A 22,817-nucleotide genomic window follows, 5' to 3' on the forward strand; every position below is an offset into this window, starting at 1 on the left:
AATTCCCACCCCACCCTCCACGAAAAGAGTGGGTTGTTGAAACGTTTACCAGCACACCGCTGAGCCAGGGTCTCTTGCCCACTTTCACACCTCGGCTCACTATCTAACTCTAGGGCTTGTGGCATGGAAGAACTCGGAAATCTGAGGACGCGAGTGAAATAGAGCAAGGGCAGTCAGAAGCAGCGTCACCTCCCCACCGCGCCCGGTCTCTGTCCAGCGTTCTTCAGAGGGACCATTAGCACCTTTGCCGAGACTCCAATAAGAGGCCTCCGCCCAAATCCAACATGGCAGCGCCAGCGGCTTCACAGAAGCGGCGCGAGTTCTCTGTCACGTGACGAGAACCTTTGTATCTTATTGGCTCTCGGTGGGGAACGGCCTAGAAGAAAGCGTTAACTCCCGCCCTGACTTAAAGAATCCGCAAGCAAATTCGCCGTTCTCGGGCTTCGGGGAAGGGGATGGCCCGGGCTCCGGGAAAGCTGGAGTGACTGCGCTCGGGAGGCAGCTTGTTCTCGGGAACGAGGGGGTTAACGGCGAGCCGGCCTGAGGCGGTAACCGTGGGAAGGAACCGGAGCTCGGAGCGGCGCTCGCGCCCTGCCTGAATGTCTAGGTGCGGAGGCTCGCGCTCGCCAGCCTCCGTCCTCCCCCCGCCCCCAGCTCTCGAGCCGGGCTCGCATCCTCCGCTCCCCGCGCTCCTGCTCGCCAGCCTCCGCTCCCCCCTACTTGGGGAGGACTCGCCGCGGCCCCGCCTCGTCCTGCCCGGCTTGGCGTCCCGGTCTGCCCGAGATGGAGGGCGGCGTGCTGGGGTCCCGGAGCGAGGCGGCGGTTGTTACCGTCGCCGGCGCGGCGTCGGTGGAAGGGGAGGAGGCAGGGGAGGAGGCGGTGCCACCGGGCTTGGAGGCGACGCGGCAGCGCTTCTCCCCGTTCGAGGGGGCGGAGGCCCGGGACGAGGGCGGGGGGGACTGGAGCTTCATTGACTGTGAGATGGAGGAGATCGACCTGCAGGACCTGCCCAGCGCCATCATCGCCTGCCACCTGGACCCGCGCGTCTTTGTGGACAGCCCGTGCCGGGTGAGGCTCGAGCGGGGCACCCGCGGGGGCTGGGAGGGCGTCGGGCCGCCTGCGCCCCTCGGGCCGCACGCTCCGCAGCCCCTCTGGCCGGGCTCCCGGAGGGATGGCGGCCGCAGCTGGCCGCGCAGGGGCGGGGCCGGGAGGGACACTTGTTGCCCTGCGGCCTCGGGGTGACGGGACCCGGGAGCACCGGGTGCGGTCGGGGCGACGGGCTTGGCTGGGCTGGGGCGGGTGAGGAGCGCAGAGAGCGGGAGGATGGGGCGGGGGGAGCCTCCGACCGGCTAGTGAACGATGCCACCGGGGGGGCGGGGGTCCCTGGTTTGTCCGGGGGGCTTTCAGTGGCACCTCCGCAAGCCTTGCAAATCTGGGTCCGAGCAGGAAGCTGTCCAGGGGCTTGCGCTTCTTCCCGGTTCGGCTCTAGGGCCGCTAGCCGCTTCCCACGTCTGATCGTACGGGGCCCGAAACCGTGCTGGTTAAAGACGCTCAGGGAGCCGCCCGCCTGTTGCTGTCCAGCCCAGGACCCGGGCACACCCAAAGCGGGGTTACCTGGACAGCCACAGGAGCTTTTTATAATATGACAGGAGGCCTCATCAATAAGAAACGAGCGTTCCTCTATTGAGGGGACACACGCTACTGGAAATGTTAGGAAATCGGCTAATCAGCTGTCCATAAATATTAATTAAGCTTTCACTAGGTGTGGGGTCTGTGCTAAGACCTGAAAGAGATAAACAAACTCTGCCCTCAAAGAACTTGTGTTCTAATGGGGAAATCAACTTGTGTAAAGGTAATAATAATAGCTCACATTTGTGTGTCATTTTAAGACCTTCAGAATGCTTTCCTTACCACAGTCCAATGAGTTAGTGCAAATATTATCTCCATTTTACAGATGAGGTAAGAATCTCAAGAAAGTGACTTTTCCAGGATTATCTACCTAATATGTGCTACCAGAACAAAAAGAATCATGATAATGAGCTAGTATTTATTTATGGCGGTTTCATATGTTATATTATTTGAGGACCATTGTGAAATTTGTTATGGAACTCTTTTCCAAATTTACATACAAGGAAAGCAAGTCTTGAACAGTTTAAGGAACCTGTGGTCAAACAATGGTTGAGCAAGAACTCAACAGGTCTTCTGATATTCTTTCCACTCTTTCCACTGATAAAAATCACAAGATGGTTCTCTGCCTTCTTTTAGTGCTAAGTGGCAGTGGATACAGTGCCTTAAGAAGACTTGAAATCAAATCTAGCCTCAAAAGCTTACTAGCTGTGCAACCCTGGGCAAGTCACTTAACCTCTTTCTGTTTAAGTTTCCTCAGCTGTAAAATAAGAATAATAATAGAGCCTATCTGCCTGGGTTGTTGTGAAGATAAAATGAGATATTTGTAAAGTACTTTGCAAACCTTAAAGGGCTATGTAAATGCTAGCTATTATTATTAGTGCCATATTGTCCTGTAAAGTGTGTTTGTCTAATAATTTGTGTAATCTTTCTCCTTATGGAATAGGCAATTATTTTTATTGGTCAGGAAACTGAGGCCCTGGGCAGTAAAGTGATTGTTGATGAGAAAAACAGCTCACATTTGTATTGCACTTTAAGAGTTGCAAATGCTTTCCCTGCAACAATGATATGAGGTAGACTGTGAAAGTATTATTTTTATTTTACAGATGAGAAAACTGAGGGTCAAAAATGATAGCTGACTTGTCCATGGCCACATTAAATCAGATTGGAGCTCAAATCTAGTTATCTGGTTTGGTTGACTGGGTGGAAAGAAGCAAATTTCTAAAATGCTTTTGTATTTAGTCTATTCAGGAACTAATCCTAGGGAACTAATTACTGTGTTAGAGTGATGTCAGTAACAAGCAGAATACTGAGAAAATTGATTGTGGTACTTAATATATCAGAACTTCATTTTAAAAAACCCTGCCACCAATGGGGAGAAAAGGAGGTTTTAATAATGAATGGTACTAGTTAATTTTTCATCTAAAATTTGCATCTACATGTATTCTGCTAGATAGAATTCAGGCACTAGAATTCTGTAATCGGCATTGTAGAAAGAAATTTGCCTTTGGGACTTTTTCTTTTAAAAGTGCTGGAGTTTTGTCAGCATGGATTTTAGATTACATTAACTATCCAGAGTTTATATCTGAAGGTTGCTTTCTAATATATACCCATGGAATACCTTTTATTCCATCTATACTCTGAATTTTTAGAGTAAGTCATCAATGCTTAACTTCTGTTGGCCCCATAGGTGTCTTGCTACATGAGCAAAATCGTGCTTTGCACAATGGATTTTACAATGTAGATAGCCTATGATAGACCACAAAAGCATTGCCCTTTTCCCAGCGAGAGAGAAGACACACCTAGAATCTCATCGTGATGAGTCATGAAAATGCCAGTTACCCATCCTGTGTAAATTAAGGAAGTTAGACTAAAGAATCTTTGAGGTATTTTTCAGTTCTGACATTCCATGAAAGATGAAATTGCCTTGTCCCTTTTGTAAAGGCAGTCCCACCTCCTCAGTTCTGGCTTTAGTCAAAATTAACAAGATCTTCAGAATCTCTCAGAATGGAATACTAGAACCTTTTACCCCAGTGTGTAGAGCTTATCCATTGGCTAAAATCACCATGGGCAGTCCCATGGCTTTTGTTTGTTTCAAAATTGGAGATCCTGGGTGTGGGTATCAGTCAGTGTAAGGTAGGTGTGTGTGTGTGGGTATAACTAATCCTCTCTGTTTGGGTAATGTATTTTAGGTAATTAAAGCTAACAGATCCAGTTTTAGATGGTATAAATGTAGTATGATTACATGAAGAAACTGTAAAGTCAGCAAGCATTTATTGAGTTCCTACTATGTGCCAAGCACTGTGTTAAGCACTTAAGAAAGAAAAGTCTCTGTTCTCAAAGAGCTCAGGAGGGAGAGAGTTTTAGGCGTGCCTGGGGTTGGGAGGTGAGTGACTTGTCCAAGGAACAGCAAGGAGGCAAGTGTCACTGGATGGCAAAGTAAATAGAGGGGAATAAGGTGTAAGAAGACTAGAAAGGTAGAAAAGGACAAGATTATGATGGGCTTTAAAAGCCAAACTAGAAGGTTTTATATTTGATTCTGGAGGTAATAGGAAAGCTCTGGATTTTATTGAATAAAGGACTGAGGTTTACATGGTCAGACTTGTGCTTTAGGAAGATCTATTTAACAGCTAATTGGAGGATGGACTGGAGTGAGGAGAAATTCAAGGCAGGAAGACCAACCAGAAGATTATTGCCATAGGCCAGGCATGGTAACGAGGGCCCATTTCAGAGAGACATTGAGAGTTGAAGATAGAAGAGTTGAGGTTAGAGGATGACACTTAGGTTTTGAGCCTGGAAGACTCAGAGGATAATGGTACTCTCATTAGTACTAGGGAAGTATGGAAGAGGGGAGAGTTTGGGAGACAAAATTAAGATTTTTATTTTGAATTTAAGGTGTCTACAGGACAACCCGTTTGAGATGTCCAATAGACAGTTGAAGATTTGAGACTGGAGGTCAGGAGAGAGGTTAGGGAAGGTGAGACAATAAATATTAGGTGCTTACTATGGGCCAGGTACTCAGCAAAGTGCTGAGGGTACAAAAAGGAACTCTTTGCCTTCAAGGAGTTTACATTCTAATGGAGGAAAACAACACATGAAAGGGAATTGAAAAGAAGTGGGAGGAGAAAAGTACCTGAAAGCCAGCTGTTAAAGTCTGGAAAGTCCAAAACAGAGTTAGAAGAATGAAAGTTGTCCAGCCTACATAACTCCCCAAAAAGGAGGCCTTGGGAAGGAACTTAACAATGGTTAAAAGAGGCCAGCATCATGGGGAGATGTTCCAGGGCAAGAAGACCTCAGGAGAAGATGAATGTTCCAGGGTCAAGGGATCCTAGGCATTAAGGGAAGTTCCAGAAAGAGAATATAGCTGAGGCATGGTATTGAAGTCCAGAAAGTCAGAAGCAGAGTTGGGAGTGGAATGAAGGTTGGCTGGCTTGGGCCTCTCCCCAAAAAGGAGGCCCGAGAAGTGAAGATGGGAGGGGATGCTTGAAGAGGGATACAAAGGTTTGGAAAAGGTGCAGTGGTCAGTGGAGCAGTGACTTGAATAAGGATCGCCTTGCCCCAGCACAGGCCCAGTTGAGATTATGTACCATACATTTGTAGTGGGTCCACCCACTCAACGGTTTTGTGATTTTCTTCAGCTTTATTCAGCAGCAGGTGAGTAGGAGTAAAAGCATGGACGGTGGGAGTAATCTAATGCTGAAACTTGGTAGGGTGAGATCTGAATTTGTCTGAGTCTTAAAACATAGGCCGCCAACAGTGTTAGTTTGAGGCCTAACATTGTCCACCTGTTGTTTAAGTCTTCCAATTGTTTTTCCTGTATATTGGTCCTTTGTACTGTACAATGAAACCAATCAATTAAAAAGAATTTATTAAACACATATAATGTTCTAATAGTACATACTGGGGATACAACTATAAGACCATCCCTGTCCTCAAGGAGCTTATATACCAATAGAAATGTATGGAATATGTCAACTCCTTCCTCCCCGCACCCTTTTTTCCATTGATTGTATCCTCTAATTTTAGCTGTGAAGGAAAGAAGAGCCTTGGTTTGAATTTCTCATTCATTTAAGCATTTTAAAGGTATGAATGAGTTTTGTAACTGTAACAGTTTAGCCCCAATGTAAAATCTCATTTTTCTTTATTGCCTGAATCCTAGATAGAGGATTCTAGCTAGGTGGTACAGTTGATAGATTTGCTGGGCTTGGAGTCAGGAAAGCCTTAGTTAGAATCTGGTCTCAGGCTAGCTAGTTACTAGCTATATAACTCTGGGCAAGTCATCTAGGTTTGCAACAAATATAGTAATTAAACACAGTTATATAAATGATTATATAAAAGCCATCCATTTAAAATGATTCAATTTTATTGACTTGTAACATAAATTAAGAAAAAATTAATTCCTGTCTGGACAAATACTTTATGCATATTCTATAATTGCATCTTATTGTTCACAATGATACTTAGAAAAGGAAAAAATACCAACCAATGTATTTTAAAATAAACAAATGGTTGCCTACATCTCTTAGTAAAGATTGATTATCTTTCCTAGAATTAGCAAGTAGTGTATAACTATTTGGTCACCCTTAATTAGAAAGACTAAATAACTCTGTAAATCAAAATCACATTAACTTTCTATGCCTTAGATGCATGTTAGAAGCTTATTTTTTCTTGACTAGAACATAAATTATTATATTTTACTAGTATAATTGTAGTGGTTAAATAAAAAAAATCTTGCTTTCTGACAGAATATTGAAATTTTTTAATTAATAAGAAAAGAATGCATACATTAACTTGGGAATTCTTAGAACTAAATTAGGTAAACAAAATGTTAAAATACCAAATAAGTTATAATAAATAAAGGCGTGTGGGGGGTGTTAAGGTAGGATTAGCACCTCTGGTGTGAGGGCTTGCTGAGTTCTTTTCAGGGCTGCTCATCCACCTTTGGAGTCCACCTTCACCCAGCTCTCAGCTGTGGCTCCAAGAATCTGTAGCACTTACAGTGGTCCCACCCAGGTAGAACTGTCTCAGCAGGTGGACTAGGTTGAAGGTAATCAATAGGCCTCATACCTATTGGTGAATTAGGGGGTTGTCTACCCCAAGCATATAAAGACTTCCCCCAGTGAAATGGGCAGATGAAAACAATTTGTTCCAGCATCGTGAAATCGGCTGAAGCAAGAGCTGTGGAGTTCACAGAGCTTGGTCATACATCAAAGATGCAAAGGTCATCCACCACTGCATCCCAGGCCATTGCCAGTCATGCTGACTTTTGTCTTGCCACTAGACTTCAACGACTAGAAAAAGAGAGTTAGGCTGATATTTGTGCAACTCTGCCTCATTTAAATTCAGTTCATCCACAAGTCAAGACATCACCCCATAATGTCATTGGTCCTCTTCAGAATGAATGAAAAACAGTAAATACAACAGTATAAATACAAATCCCGACCCTTAACATTTTAAGCTCTGTAATCATTTCCCAGGTTTCCTCTCCATTCAATCTTACCTATTCAATAGTGACCCTTGATAGAACAGCTGTCCAAACCTCTGCCCTGGGGCAAATGATGCTATAAGAACAGTATTAAGCTTGACTACCTTCTGATATTGATCTGTCTTTTCATTTAGCATGCAAGATGAAATGAGTATCAACATCTAATAACCATCAATGTACACTGCTCACTGAACCAAAATTCAGTACATTTATTTGCTTACCACAACTTTTGGGGGAAAGAATTGAAACTATTTCATTGTTTTCCTGCTGGGAAGAATTTTGAGATACAAAATAACATGATTAACATAATAAATACATAATTCCAGTTTTATGAGCTCTTTTATAGCTGCTTTCTATCTATGCATGTTACAATTAAATTTGTGACATAAAATCCTGAAATTCTAGTAGCATGTTACAGTTGAGTTATATTATGGTGCAAAATCCAGACATTCTTAGATTATTTTTACTTTATACCTAGGTATCATAAACACATGGGTTATGAGGCCCAGATTATGTATGAAATATCTAGAAGATGCTAGTTTTCCTCCTACACTTTTTATTTGGGGAAAATAGGTAGAAAAGATAAAAGTGTGTTCTTTCCCATTATCATAGGGCTCCAGAATTCAGCTGAAAATTTACAGTATCTTTCACATTAAAGTCTACATATAGAGGTACCTGCTTTCATACCATTGTTGTGAGGATCAAATGAAATGACCATTATGGAAAGTACTCTGGACACCTTAAAACACCAAAGAAATATTGAGTTATTATTGTTATTACCTAATTTCAAAATTTCTTAGTGAAGAAGTAAAATGTTCTTTTCTTTCATGAATTTTTCCCCTTCCTAAATATTGTTTCATTTTTTGGCATATCCTGCTTCTGCAATAAATAGATTAATACATTAAAAAAGAAACAAGAAAGTAGCAGTGGCTTAATATGTTGTTGGCTATCATTAGGCTGTCTGAGTGCTAAGACAATTATAAAGGGAAACAAAAAGTAGTCTGAAAAGACTGAAAAGTCAAATACAATAGCTAAAGCAGAGGATGTTGATTCCAGTGTTTATATTTCTGGCTGTATTTTTTTTTAATGTAGTCAAATGACACACTTTACACTCTTTTTCTCACACATCATTGAGGAGCCTGTTCTCCTGCCCTTTAAATGTGTCACTGAGTACAGTAATTGTCATTATGTGTATATCAGTGGAAGCAAAATAGACCCTTTGGTGTACAATTTTTATGCTTGTTTGTGTAGAAAGCATGTTAAGTGACAGGGATAGTGCCAGACACTTGAAATGTATTTTATATGTGAAAATGAAGAATTACCTTCAGTTTTTTTCTTTATAAATACTAATAACCATCAATACAGGGAGGCTGTTGCTTAATGAGATAGTAAATGCTCTCTGCTGTGGTCCTTGAATAGGGCATATGGTAGGGATAGAAAATAAAAATAGCTTTTTATGCCCTTCCTAGCAAGAAAGAAGCATTTTTTCTTTCAAAATATCATATCACCAGGACAACATTAATTAACTTTAAGACAAGTTTTGACATTGTCAAAGACCAAAATTATATTCCTTGGGTAATATTTTATTGAGAAATTACAATGTATTTTTAAAGTACTTTTATCTACATTGTTTTCTCTTTCCTCTTCCCTGAATCCTGATTGAAATTAATGTTAGATTGACTACATCATAGTTAAAATGCCGTTAGCTTTTTCATTGAAATTTATAATTTGATGATTAGCATTTTTGCTTCAGACCCAAGTTTTCTTCATGAACTTATTTTCCATTTCTTTTTAGTATTTAATTTTCAGGCTGTTCTAAAGAAATCAAGTGTTGTGCTGAAATTGCAGAGAAAGTATCTAATTTTCATGAAGATAGTCTCCCAATCTGGGATCTTACAGGCTTCAGCTCACTAAGGGTAATATGTTTAAAGCACTATCCAGTAGCATTTATGGACAGTTAGACTGTACCTAAAGTAATAAAGCTACCAGAAAGGATTGTAGGAAATGTATGTCAAAGCAACAAAAAGCAAATTTTGAAATTTGAGCCTTGAACAAGCCTAATATTTTTCTGTAGTGATTTCAGCAGATACAGTATGATATTCCCATGTAGAATCATTTTCTAAAGTCACTTTTACAATAGGAAAGGAAGTATTGAAACTAAGCAGTGCTTTCACATTTAAGGATTTCTTCCTCCTGCAGAGGTTATTTTGTTCCCTTTGTGATTGTAGATATATTTAGACTATTAAGACTGAAGTTAAGTTTTGTTTGGTTAAACTAACAGTCATTTAATTCAAATAACTCATTTGGAGTTTTCTTGACAAAAATACTGGAGTGGTTTGCCATTTCTTTCTTTAGCTCATTTTACAGATGAGGAAACTGGGCAAACAGGGTTAAGTGACTTGGCCAGGGTCACATAGCTAGTAAGTGTCTTGGGACAGATTTGAACTCAGGTAGAGGAATCTTCCTGACTCCAGGCCTGGTGCTCTATCCGCTGCACCTCCTAGAGGCCCTGAATTTATGATCAACATAAGAACTTCGCACTTCCTCTTTTATTATAGATTTATTTTTCCAACTGATAAATTCATAAAATATTAAGAGCTAGAGGGAATCTCAGGCAGCATCCAATTCAACTCCTTTAAATTATGGGTGAGTAAACTAGAGAGCTAAAATAATAATCCCAACAATAACATTTGCTTTAAGCACTGTAAGTTTTAAAAATGCAGTTTTTGATCTGTTCTGTCACCCTGGGAGATAGATACTAGAAGCAAGAAATTTAAGGCAAAGAGAAATACAGATTAAAATTGAAAAGATTAAGGAACATATCATACAACAGCCAGCTCAAGAAAGGCAGATATGGCAGCTGTGATATCCAGTCAAGTCGAATTTAGTCTGGGAAAACATTGAAAGAAATAAACAATGTTATTTATATCGTGATAAAAGGAATTTAAAAAATAATGAAAATCAAATACTGAATTTATATGCCCTAAATAATTAATACTTAAACTAATCAAAGAAAAACTGACAGAAATCTAGTAATGAATTATAATAGATATTAATACTTCATTATCAGAATATGATACATTAAGCAAAAAGATAATCTGTTGAATTCTGTGATTTTTTAATGGTTTATTTAGCAAGTGAAATGAACAGATATTTGAGTTAAATAACTTTTTTGAGCTTCTTTAATAGGGCAATTATTTTTTAAAATGTATTTGAATGATAAGACTCTGTGTGTATGTACATTTATCTGGACCTATTGGGACAAATTTCCCATTGAGAAACTCCCTCTTGAAGTATAGATTGGCACCTGATCTATAATATATAATCTTAGTTGCCCGAGGCACTAAGAGGTTAAGTGGTTTGCCCAGGGTCACATATACAGCCAGTTTATGGCAAAGGAAAGACTTAAACTTTAGTCTTCCTGACTGAGGTCAGCACTGGATCCATTGTTCCGTATTGCTTCTTTGAGCGTGTTTGTGGTATGAGGACGCCCATGTGTCATTGTCAGACAAGAAAAACTTTGATGTATGGGCATCATCCTTTGAAATAGAGGCCCAGATTAGCGTTCTGGATCTAGTATAGTAAAAGGCAAGTCTACCCAATGCAAAATATCTCAATGTAAAGTTAAAGAAAATCAGTCAATTATCTGCATTTACCAAGTTATCCAGCTCATCTGGTCTCTTGCCAGCTGAACCTTAAGATGTTTCAATATGAATTTCATTTTTTTATCTATTGTTTTGGTGTTCTGTTGACATTTTATGTATCCATTTAGTGATCTAAAATGAGCTTGTATTCTAAACTAGTACCGTCCTTGGTTGTTATGTCTTTCTCTGTAGTAAGGCAAAACAAGAATCAGCCCTGTCTAAGGAGGTTGGAAATTTGACAAACATGACAGAGAAGGAAAGGAAGAAGGACCACTTCATCACTGCAGCAATAATACAGGGCTTCCTCCAATTGGGTGGAAGTGGGCTCTGTGAGAAGTAGCAGGAAGCAATTTCTCACATTCTTCAGAATAATAATAAAGATTCACCAGTGCCAACAAGACAGAAGTCATAGGAAAGATGAGCAGGTTCCTAGTCACATGGGCAATCCAGGTATGGAAAGCCTCCTAGATTTTGTCAAACTTGATGTTTCTTAAACAGCACTGAATAATTTTGATGATCATAGTTTGAAATCTAGCCCCACTTCCTTCCTACTTTTTTTAAATTTCTCTTGAGATTCTGATCTTTTGTTCATCCACAAAAGTAGTTATCAAAATTTTTGGTCTCAGGATCCCTTTTTACACTTAAAAATTATAGGAGGACACTCTGTCAAAGAGCCTTTGTTTATGTGGGTTATAGTTATCAATATATACCATATTCAAAAATAAAACATCTTAGTATAAAAATAATTTTAACTTAGAGGATCCTCTGAAAAAATCTTGGGGACCCTATGCTCCACATTCTGGAACACTTGCTCTCTATGAATTTTATTATTTAATAAACTTTTACATAATAACTTCAGCACAGTAGCAGGATATAAACAAACCCACAAAACCATCAGTCTTTCTGTATACTACTAACAAAACTGAGCAGGAAGAGAAAGAAAAATTCCATTCAAAACAATTAGAGAATATATAAAATATTTGGGAGCCCACCTACCAAGAAATACACACAAAAATCATATGAATACAACTACAAAACACTTTTTTGCTTTAATGGAGACCTAAACAATTGGAGATCTTAATCATTCATAGGTGGGCAATGTCAATATATAAATCAATATAAAAATGACAATGCTGCCTAAATCAAATTGTTCATTCATTGCCATGTCAGTCAGATTATCAAAGGATTACTTTATAGAGCTAAAATAATAATAATAATATCCTAATGCAAGGATAGCATAATCTTTGAGAATCTCCCCCAACAGTCTTTGAGCTAGAAGAGACTTCCTTCTCAGTAATGTAAGGAATAAGGTCACCTTATAGGTAGATACATCCATTTGTAGTTACCTTCCATTTGTACTGTATGCATCTTTTATGTACATAGTTATTTGCATGTTTTCTTCTTTTAAGAATATGAGCAGGGGCAGCACTGGCCTTGGAGTCAGGAGGACCTGAGTTCAAATCTGCTGTCAGACACTTGATACTTAACTAGCTGTGTGACCCTACACAAATCACTTAACCCCATTGCCTAGCACAAAAACAAAAAACAAAAACAAAAATAAAGAATGTGAGCATCTTAAGAACAGGGACTGTGTTTTTGCCTTTCTTTTAAAGTGCTTAGTACCTGACACATAATAAGCACTTGTCAAATGATTATTGCCTAACCTCTGAATTAAGCTTAAAACTTTTAGTCTGTATCTTTATTTGGTGTATGCTAAGAATTTTATACTTGTGGAGTCTAAATGGCATTTTGATTTCATTAGAGAAGGTTCCATAAGATGAAAGAGCTGCTTAATGTGTTTTCTGGGGGAGTCAGTATAGTTTGATGAACATCCATGTAATCAAGGTATTGATGAGATGTTTTATTTGACTCCCTCTTTATTTTGGAAGCCATACTTAGTGCTATTTAGGAGAGATGATAGTGCATTAAGACTAAGCGGAACCATGATAGGCTTAAATTATCTCTTTGAAAAATGGCATAATCTGCATTCTTTTCATACTTTACATTGATCACTAAATCAGACTCCTCTATATAACTTCTCTGTAGTTTCTGGTGGCAGAAACTGGTCCTGAATTGTTATCATAAATTCCTTTTCACCTTGTTTTCTACACATAACCTATATTCGAGCCAAATTGGACTGTTTCCCATTTCTTATAAATATTTCCTACTCTCCTAACTCTCTGTACCTCTCGTGCCACTTTTTGTGCTTGCACCCTTTTCTTCTCTTCTCCTTTGTTAAAATCTTGTACGTCCTTCAGGGCTCTGCTTAAGTGCCATCTCTTCCATGATCTCTCCATGTAGATACTACCTTCCTCCCCCTCAGTCTCTCCAATACCTATATAGTTCCTTTTTAGTACCATTTTTATGGCACTCATCACAAACTGCCTTATATTTTAGTAATTTGTGTATTTGCTTTTTTTTCCCTTTAGATTATAAGGTCCCTGTGTAATGGGGCCATGTCTTACTAATCCTTGTATCTCTTATAATGTCCATTTTCATTGAGATATTTAACACAGAAGGCACTTAGCAAAAATTTGTTGAATGAAGCAAAAAGAACTAGGTTATATGTTACCATATAAGGTTATATATAGTAACAAATTAAGGGCCCCCAAAGGACCAACTTAATTACTTTTCTCCATTTTTTCTAACCTTTCCTCTCTAATGTGCATATTCTTTAAGAGTCTTTTTCCAACATATGGCACAAATGATTTGCTCTCTAATTACGCCTTCTTTCATTGTCCTGTTAGAAGTATAGATTATTAATGCAAAACAGGTCCTGTCACAAGTATTCAGCATTAGCTCCAATTGATTATAGCCCCCTGAGTTGAAGAAACTGTATAGAAATTCAGTCCTGTAGCTCCTGTTTTCCCTGTACAGATGGTGCATATCCCTTGCTTCCTCCTGCTTCCCAGTTACTATAGACAGAAGCTATATTCATGGATTGAGGTCCTTGGTGGCTATAATAGTCACACAGGTTAGAAACTTGTACTCTGAAGCTTGACTATTGGGAGTTTAGGAACTCAGGGAATGAACAGGAATCATCTTGTCTTCTTTATGCTTGATGCCACATCTGATGCCAGAGAACTTACAGTCTAGTCGAGGAGATTGAAAATTTAAATACTAATGTGAAAGACGTACATTTAAGTACAACAGCAAGAGGGATATTATAAAACAATGTTCATTGCCAAATGAATACTGATGCTGATATCTTACATTTATATAGTTCTTTTTTTTTTCCTAAGTCAGTTGGGGTTAAGTGACTTGCCCAGGGTCACACAGCTAGTAAGTGTCAGGTGTTTGGTCTGAGGCTGGATTTGAACTGAGAACCTCCTGACTTCAGGGCCAGTGCTCTATCCACTGCCCCACCTCACTCCCCCCACATTTGCACAGTTCTTTATGGTTTATAAGTATTTCATATATCTTGTTTTATGTAGTAATCCTTTGAGGTTGGAAGTATAAGTACAATTATCCCCATTTTATGTGAGGGGGGCAGCTGGATGGCACAGTGGATAGACTACTGGGCCTAGAGTAAGGATGGCCTGAGTTCAAAGCAGGCCTCAAATACTTACTAGTTATGTGACCCTGGGTAAGTCATTTAGCCTCTTTTGCCTCAGTTTCCTTATCTGTAAAATGATAATAATAGTACCTACCTATTAGGGTGGTTGTAAAGATCAAATGAAATAATATCTGTAATGGCACAGTGCCTGGAACATAGTAAGTTCTACATAAACATGAACTCAGATTTCAGAATGAAATCCTGGAGACATATATCCCTCCCTTTCCCCAAAGAAAATAAAAGAAAAATTGTGATGTAGAAAAGAATAGAATCCCATTCTACTGTGTTGAATGTTTATGAATTATGAGTTACTACTGGTAGTTTAGTAAAAACATGAAATGTTAGAACTGCGAGGAACCTTAGAAAACAACTAATCTAAACCTCTAAGTTTGCAGTATTGAGTATGAAGAGGTAGAAGCGACTTGTCCAAGGTTATACAGCTAGTTAATTGCAGAGACTAGACAATAATCCAGACCTCCTGGATTCTGTTCTGCTTTTGTCACTGTATCACCCTTCCTTTTATTTACTATATGCAAAATCATGCTTCCCCTTCTCTCAAAAAGTGAAACAGCAAAAAATGATAAACACCTACCTGCAACAGTAAAAAGCAAAAAAAAAAGTTATGGAACATTGTTAGTGTTTAAGATGAGGGTTAGGCCTATTCCCCAAAACCAGTATTAAGGAATACCACTGTGTCTGACTATTATACATCCCTATCATACATCAAGTACTTTTATAAAATTACAAATAGCTTCCAAGTTAGTGGCCAAACCATATTATCAGTATGGCCATGGGAAAGTCACTTAACTCTGGGTATTAATTTCCTCATTTGTAAAATGGCTTACATGACCTCTAAGGTCCCTTTCAGTAGTAAATATATGATCTTATGCTTTAGTCCATTTATTTCTTGGGGGGGGTGGAGGGGAGAGAGAAGAGAGATGAATAAGAATGAAAGGTCAGCAGTCACCACTAGGGGGCAAAGTAACTTCATTTATGTTCAGTCCTGAGTCCAGTCTGGTAAATGACGTTGATTTTACTTCACCTGGTAGGGAAGAAAAGTATATTTTTGGATGTTAAAGTTATATGGAAGTATGCTCCAAGCAAAGATGTTATCAAAATCTGCTTACAGGTAGAGCTTCAAATTATGTAAGAACCAAAAAGTTAGTGATATGTCAGGAAAAAGGATTCTTCTGAGTTGGGTAGGCTACTCTGTCTGAGGGGATCTAATAAGGGAAAGAATTCTCATGATACTAACAGTGTTGTTAGAAAAGTGAAAGATAAGGTAGTTTCATATATTTAAAAGGAAAGCAAGATAACTAATCTGACTCCAAATATGCCCATGTATAAATTTGTATTCTATTTACTCAGATGTAGTTTTGGTTGTTCTGTGATTTAAATAATTAATTTAGAAAAAAATAAAAGTTCAGATAGAATGAACTCATCTGGTGGAGCAAATACTTTATTCAGGGATAATGAGATTTCCCACAGAAAACCTTTAGGAATTAATCAGGTTTCTACATAGATTGATTTTAAAAGCAAAAAGAACCCCCTTCCTCCAAACAAAACAAAACAAACTAAACTAAACTGCAGGGGCAACGGATTGTAGAGAAACAGTAGGCATTGGTGGAAAGTTTTCTCTCACATGGGAGTCTCTGCCCTCAAATAGTACTGGCATTAACTACTTTCCAGGGCTGCATGCTGTCAATATTTCTCTTTTCTGGAGCCAAGATTCTGGTGAACTAATACAGCTCACCACCACTGTTGTTAGACATCCACTTTTCCAGTAGTTAGTCCAGCCTGTGGCCCTCTAGTGGCAATTGAGTCCTTTTAAGACTTAAGTCAGCAGATAATGTTGCAGCTCTAAAACTAGACTAACCTTTGGAACATTTAACTGGGTTACTGTTCAGGAACTGACCTTAGAAAACCTTTTTTTCTTTTTTAGTTTAGTTTTAGAAGTTATTCAGTCCATATCTATATGTATATATGGAGGCTGTATGGAGTAGTAGAGTCAAAACTGACCTTGAAGCCATAAAGACCTGAGTTCAAGTCACACCTGTAACACATGTTCGCTCTGTGACTTTGGGCACCCTCTTTATGCTCTAGACATCCTTCTAAGGCTTTAAGTTGCAGAGAAGTTCATTGATAGAGGGAGTTTCCTCCTTTGAGTGTTCCCTTTATCATTGAAATTACAAGTCTGCTTCCAACACACTCACACACACATGTCTTGGAACAGATGTATCTTGATCAAATCTTTATTGAACTCAATCAGTTGTATTACTCTATTTACAGAATGACCTTGCTTTGGGAACCAACCATAAACCTGTAGGAAAATACTTCATAAATTTGCCAGGCAGCCATACTTAATTTTTTCCTGTATCCTTCTTCTGCCATCTGTCCAGTTAATCTTCCTTTACATGTACAGCAATACTGTTTATATATCATATGTTATGTATTTGCTTTGGCGGAAATCTGTAGTTTCATTGGTATAGAACAGAGGTATCAAACTCCCCTCCCATGGGCCAGCAGGCAAAACTCCCAAGTGAGATTAAGATGTAATTAGAAAATTCTTAATAAAATAAAAATACAATAAAACATAGACATTTGTTTGACACCACTGGACTATAAAATAACTCTTGGGTAAGGAAATTCTCTCTACCAATGTAGATCAGCAATTGTTATCTAAGTTTATAATTTTAGAGAGTTGCCTGATCCATTGAGACATTAAATGATTTTCTTAAGGTGACATCACATAACGAAGGAGGAAGTTTAACTTTGGTCATTCACACACCAAGGCCGGCTCTTTATCCACTATGCCTTGCTGCCTTTCACTTGTTACCTCATGATTTCTTATTCTTTAATTGCATTTTAGGTATTCTGTTCTGTAAAGCGAGCTATGTCTTTCAGTAGTTTGAATCTATATTTATGTATATTGTATATGTGCATATACATATGTGTATACATACATACATATATGTGTGTGTGTGTGTGTGTGTGTATACACACACACACACACACACACACACACCCCAATAATACTTATCATTGATATGGCACTTATTATGTGCCAGGTACTTTACAAATATTCTCTCATTTAATCCTCACAGCAATCCTGAGAGGTAGGTGTTGATATTATTATCCCTATTTTACAGTTGAGGAAATTGAGGCAAACAAAGGTTAGGGTTTTGTCCAAGTTCACATAACTAATAAGTGTCTGAGGCTGGGTTTGAACCCAGATTTCCTAACCCAGCACTCTATCCACTGCACCTAATTGAATGTGTGTGTGTGTGTGTGTGTGTGTGTGTGTGTGTGTATTTGCAGTGGAAAGGATGGTTGCCATTTTAACTTGCCTTTTAATATCAGTTTCCTTTTAGTAGCCAACATTGCTTATACAGAGTAGAGAGGTCAATTTCTGATTGAGCATTTTTCCTAATTCTTTCTTTTGATAATATGATCTTTGCTCTGTAGCTAGCTCTGTTAGGTCACAGGAACCACACTGACAGTGCTAAATAGCCTTTCTTGCTACAAGTACACAGTGACTAGCAAAATTAGTAGTACTGATACTAATATTATTTATATCTGAAGCCTGATCAAGAAAAAAAGACCAATATGCATGCATAAATAAATGCATATCTTTTTTCCCAAAAAAATGGATCCAAATATTTGACTCAGCTGGAGATTCCATACATTAAAATTCAGATTAAAATAAGCAACATCAAAATAGAAGTGTTGTTTTAAATCTGATCATATTTTCCTAGAAGCAAATAAGGCTTCTTTTAAAGCTATACAAACTCTTTTGGGCCATTAGAATTATATGTTGTCCATTGGCATTGTTTTGTGGAATCTAAGGTCATCTCTTTGACATAAGATATTGGGGTAGGGCTTATTTGAGTTAAACTTTCTTGTAGTTGGCAAGGGTATCTTTTTATTTATTTTGTATATGTGTTGTATGTATATGTAGATATATATACATATGTATATTTATGCGTATGTGATAAAAATGTATATATATGTGTTTGTGGATAGACACGCTTCTCTCTTCAGAATGTAAACTCCTTGAGGGCAGGTACTGTTTTCCTTTTGTCTTTGTGTCCCCAGTGCAAGACACACATAGTAGACAACTAATAAATGAATGCTGATTGATTAAAAAAGAGTCTGTTTCATTGTTGTTTGTCCTCTTTTCCCTTTCCTCCTCCACTTTTGCATTGTGTTTAGGATTCCTTCAAGTGAGAAACAAGTACTTTCATTAGTACTTGGAGATCTGTTAGATGCCTGACATTCTCTGCCTTATCTGGGTAGATCCTTATCTTCTCATCACTTAATGGTACTCTAGTTTTCCATTAGATTGTGCCAGGAAAGATGATCCCCCTCTTGGCTATTCATACTGTCTAGTTCCCTTGGAAATGGCCTGCTGTGCTTTTATTTAAATAAACCCGTTAACAAATCTAGATTTCTACCTCCACTTATTTGTTTTCCAAGTCCAACCAAATAAGAAATAATAAGTAATGGGGCTTTACAGTAGGAATGAGAAATGCTGTGGCATAGTAGATAGAAAGCTGACTTCAAAGTTAACAAGACCTGGATTCAAGTCCATCTGATACATACTGTCCACGTGACCTTTTCACCTCTTAGTATAACAGTGGCTGATCTGCATTGGTAGAGGACATTTCCTAACAGGAGGCTCCCTGTACTAATGAGATCACAATTCTGAACCAAAATCAAAACAAAACAAAAAATGTTGTAGGGATAGGAGTTGAAGGAGGCCAGGACTGGTTTAGTATCTAGGTTCAAGATTAGAATGAATTGAGATATTTATTATCCATCTAATAATAGTTGAAAAGGGGAATAGAATGGAAACATTTATACCATATCTACTATGTACCAGGTGCTGTACAAAGTGCTTTACAAGTATCTCATTTGATCCTCACATCAATTCTACAAGAGAGATATTATTATCCCCATTTCATAGTTGAAGAAACTAAGGCAAACAGGTTAGTTGACTTGCCCAGGTTCACACAGTAAGTGTCTGAGGCTGGATTTGAACTCAAGTCTTCTTGATTCCAGGCCCAGCTCTCTATATGCTCCACCATCTGCCTCAACAGGAGATTTACTTACCATGATAGCACAGAAAAGAAGCATACAGCACTGATGGAGCTAAACACAACATCCCTTCCTATTTGTTGCACATAATGGTTCTCTGTTCAAACCTTGGACCTAGCTACAGCTTCTCCTGGCTTTGTTCTCTGATGACCAGGAAACTATGTAGGCAGCTCCATCATTACCTACCCTCCTCCCCCCACTTCCTCCAAGTCAATTAAGTTCCAAGCACAGTTTCAATGTCTTACCCCTATGGCAGGGGCCCGTCGTAGATATTTTCCACCATAGCGATAAAGAATTTTAGTATCTTCTGATTTTATAAGGTCAGGCTATGTCTTTTTAGAGTAGGACCAGTGACTCATTTCTGGAGAGTACCTTGTTAAGCTCTTGTCATCTTTCACATCAAAAAGACTTACTCATTAGAAAGTATGACTCTACCCAAGTAATACTCTCCAGTTCTGCTTATCTTTGTTATGTTACCAAAGTGAATTTTTACTGGCATTAGGGAAAAATTCTAACATTTCTTGTCTGTTAGAGAATCTGGATTGTTATATGATGTTTAATCTTCCGCCTAGTTCCCTGGTTGAATATCACCATGCTAGCTATTATTATTTTCTTAGTGTAGATATGGACATTCACAGATGGACTCCAAATTAATCTTTTAATTTGTTTTAAGTTCAAGCAGAACATAATATTATATTGATTATCAGTAAACAAGCAAAAAATGAATAGGTCTTCAACATGATTTGAACTTTATTGCTATTGAAGCCTTTTAGAAAGGGATTCAAAAGGGAACTCTGAAGGAGTAAAATCACTACATTATACAGTAGAGTCCCTTGATATATATAACATATCTTCTCCTTAGAACACATTCTATTTCAGTCACAGTTGAGATACCCTTTGGTATCTGTCTGTCTCTGTGTTTTTGCTGTTAGGTGTTCAAATAGTTGGTGGCTTCAGCTCTTTGTAGTGGCCAGAAAGGAATTATTATTTCCTTTATTTTGTGGTTCTGGGGAGTTCTTAAGAGAGAGAACCAAAAGATCAATAACAGATGGGCCTAAGGGACACTTTTAAAGGCTCTCTTTTTCTCAAGAGACAAAATAGAGGAAGAATGATTTCTTGCTTGCTCAATATGACAGCCTGTCTATGCTTTGATTTCCTATATGATGTGTGCTCTGTGGCTGCAGTTATTTATGAGAACACAAGGCACCTTGTTTCAGTTCCATAATGCCTAACAAATGTTTACACTTTTGGTAAAAGTGAATGAGGAGTAAGTACAAAGTGAACAACATACAGAATATATTCTTGTTTTTCTTGTGAGTGCTCAGATCAGTCTGAATAGAGACAGTCTTGATACATTACTTCTTTAGTGCCTACAACTGAGTCCTCTTTTTCTGTTCATGGAGGGATCTTTTGTGTAATAAGAACTTTAGCAAATCTTGTTAGTTTTTTTATTTTTTATTTTTAACATATGTTTTTAAAACTTTGGGTTACAGGTGTTCTCCCTTCCTCCCTCCCCACCCACCCTTATTGAAATGGCAAGTATCTCAATACAGGTTATAGATGTGTAGTCATGCAAAACACTTCCATAGTAGTCCTGTTGCGAAAAACTAAATATATTTCCCTTCATCCTATCCTACCCCCCATTTATTCTATTTTATTCTATTCTCTCTTTTGACCCTGTCCCTCCTCAGAAGTGTTTGCTTTTGATTACCCCTCCCCCAATCTGCCCTCCCCTCTATCAACCCCCTGCTCTCTTGTCTCCTTCCCCCCTTATTTTCCTGTAGGGTAAGACAGATTTCCATACCCCATGCGTACGTTATTCCCTTCTTAAGCCAAATCCTATGAGAATAAGATTCCCTCATTCCCTCTCACCTTCCCCCCTTTCCCCTCCACTGTAAGAGCCTTTCCTTTTCTGTTTTTTTTGTGAGATAATTTACCCCATTCTACTTCTCCCTTTCTCCTTCTCCCAGTATAATCCTCTCTCACCCCTTAATTTTATTCTCCAGATATGACCCCTTCATCTTCAACTCACCCCGTGCCCTCTATCTGTCTATGTATACATACATATAATTTTTTCCCTCCCTCTACCCTAATACTGACAAAGGACTCATGAGCTACAAATATCATCCTTCCCTGCAAGAATGTAAACAGTTCAACCTTAATAAGTCTCTTATGATTTCTCTTTCCTGTTTACCTCTTCCATGTTTCACTTGAGTCTTGTATTTGAAAGTCAAATTTTATATTCAGCTCTGGTCTTTTCCTCAGGAATGCTTGAAAGTCTCCTATTTCATTGAATGACCATTTTTTTACCCTGAAGGATTATACTCAGTTTTGCTGGGTAGGTGATTCTTGGTTGTAGTCCTATCTCCTTTGCCCTCCAGAATATCATACTCCATGCCCTGCAGACCCTTAATGTAGAAACTGCTAAATCTTGTGTTATCCTGATTGTGTTTCCACAATACTTGAATTGTTTCTTTCTGGCTGCTTGCAATATTTTCACCTTGACCTGGGAATTCTGGAATTTGGCTACAGTATTCCTAGGAGTTTTCCTTTGGGGATCTCTTTCAGGAGGTGATCGGTGGATTCTTTCAATTTCTATTTTGCCCTCTGGTTCTAAAATATCAGGGCAATTTTCCTTGATAATTTCTTGAAAGATGATTTCTAGGCTCTTCTTTTGATCATGGCTTTCAGAGAGTCCAGTAATTAATAAATATTTATTAAGCTGCTACTATGTGCCAGGCACTGTGCTAAGTACTAGGGAAACAAAAAGAGGCAAAAGACATTTCCTACTCTCAAATAGCTTATATATTAATGGAGGAGACATAACAAGTATATACAAACTGTATACAGGATTAATAGGAAATAATTGATAACTAAATTTTTCCTAGGTATGATGTATCCCATACCTTGCTCTCTTCTCTGGTACCAGAATTACACTCTTCAAAACTGTCTTCTGTGTTGACTGACTCCTTTGTAAGAATATCTCTCTTTTTGCTTTTAGTTTTGTTACTCTTTTTTGGTCATAGAAGAAATTTGATAGGACCCCTTTTCCTATTTTTCAAACAACTTTTGTAGTGTTAGAATTAATTTTTATTTAAATAGAATAAATAGTATAGATAGAATTCATTTTAATCCATTTAGGCTTAGGATTTTATTTCTTTGGGAGTTCATTTGCGGCTTAAGTTTTTTGTTTTGAGATTGGATTATTTAAGCCCTCTATTTCATGTTTTGTTAATCTGAGTATTTTATATTTTTGTAAATATGCATCTTTTTCATTTAGTCGATAATGTAAGGGGTAGAGTGTGGGTGCAGTATTGTTTTGTTTTTACTTATGTAAGTTGTGTGTTCATGGTTCTGTCTAGATATGAGTGGAAAGGAGGCAAGAAAAGATATGTCCAGCACCTCCTTC

The 22,817-nt window shown here is 38.5% G+C and overlaps 1 protein-coding gene across 1 annotated transcript in view; it reads left to right on the plus strand.

Annotated features, from left to right (window-relative positions):
- Positions 1-398: 398 nt before the first annotated feature.
- RCAN1 (regulator of calcineurin 1) overlaps positions 399-22,817 on the plus strand; it is a 108,077-nt gene continuing 85,658 nt past the window's right edge. The window contains exon 1 of the mRNA XM_020995890.2: positions 399-1,068. Coding sequence (XP_020851549.1) covers positions 784-1,068 — 285 coding nt within the window. The 5' untranslated portion in view covers positions 399-783. The remainder of the gene's footprint in view (positions 1,069-22,817) is intronic.

Source organism: Phascolarctos cinereus, unplaced genomic scaffold (genome assembly GCF_003287225.1).
Source record: "Phascolarctos cinereus isolate Bilbo 61053 unplaced genomic scaffold, phaCin_HiC Scaffold_726;HRSCAF=1367, whole genome shotgun sequence".
Classification (NCBI taxonomy): Eukaryota; Metazoa; Chordata; class Mammalia; order Diprotodontia; family Phascolarctidae; genus Phascolarctos; species Phascolarctos cinereus.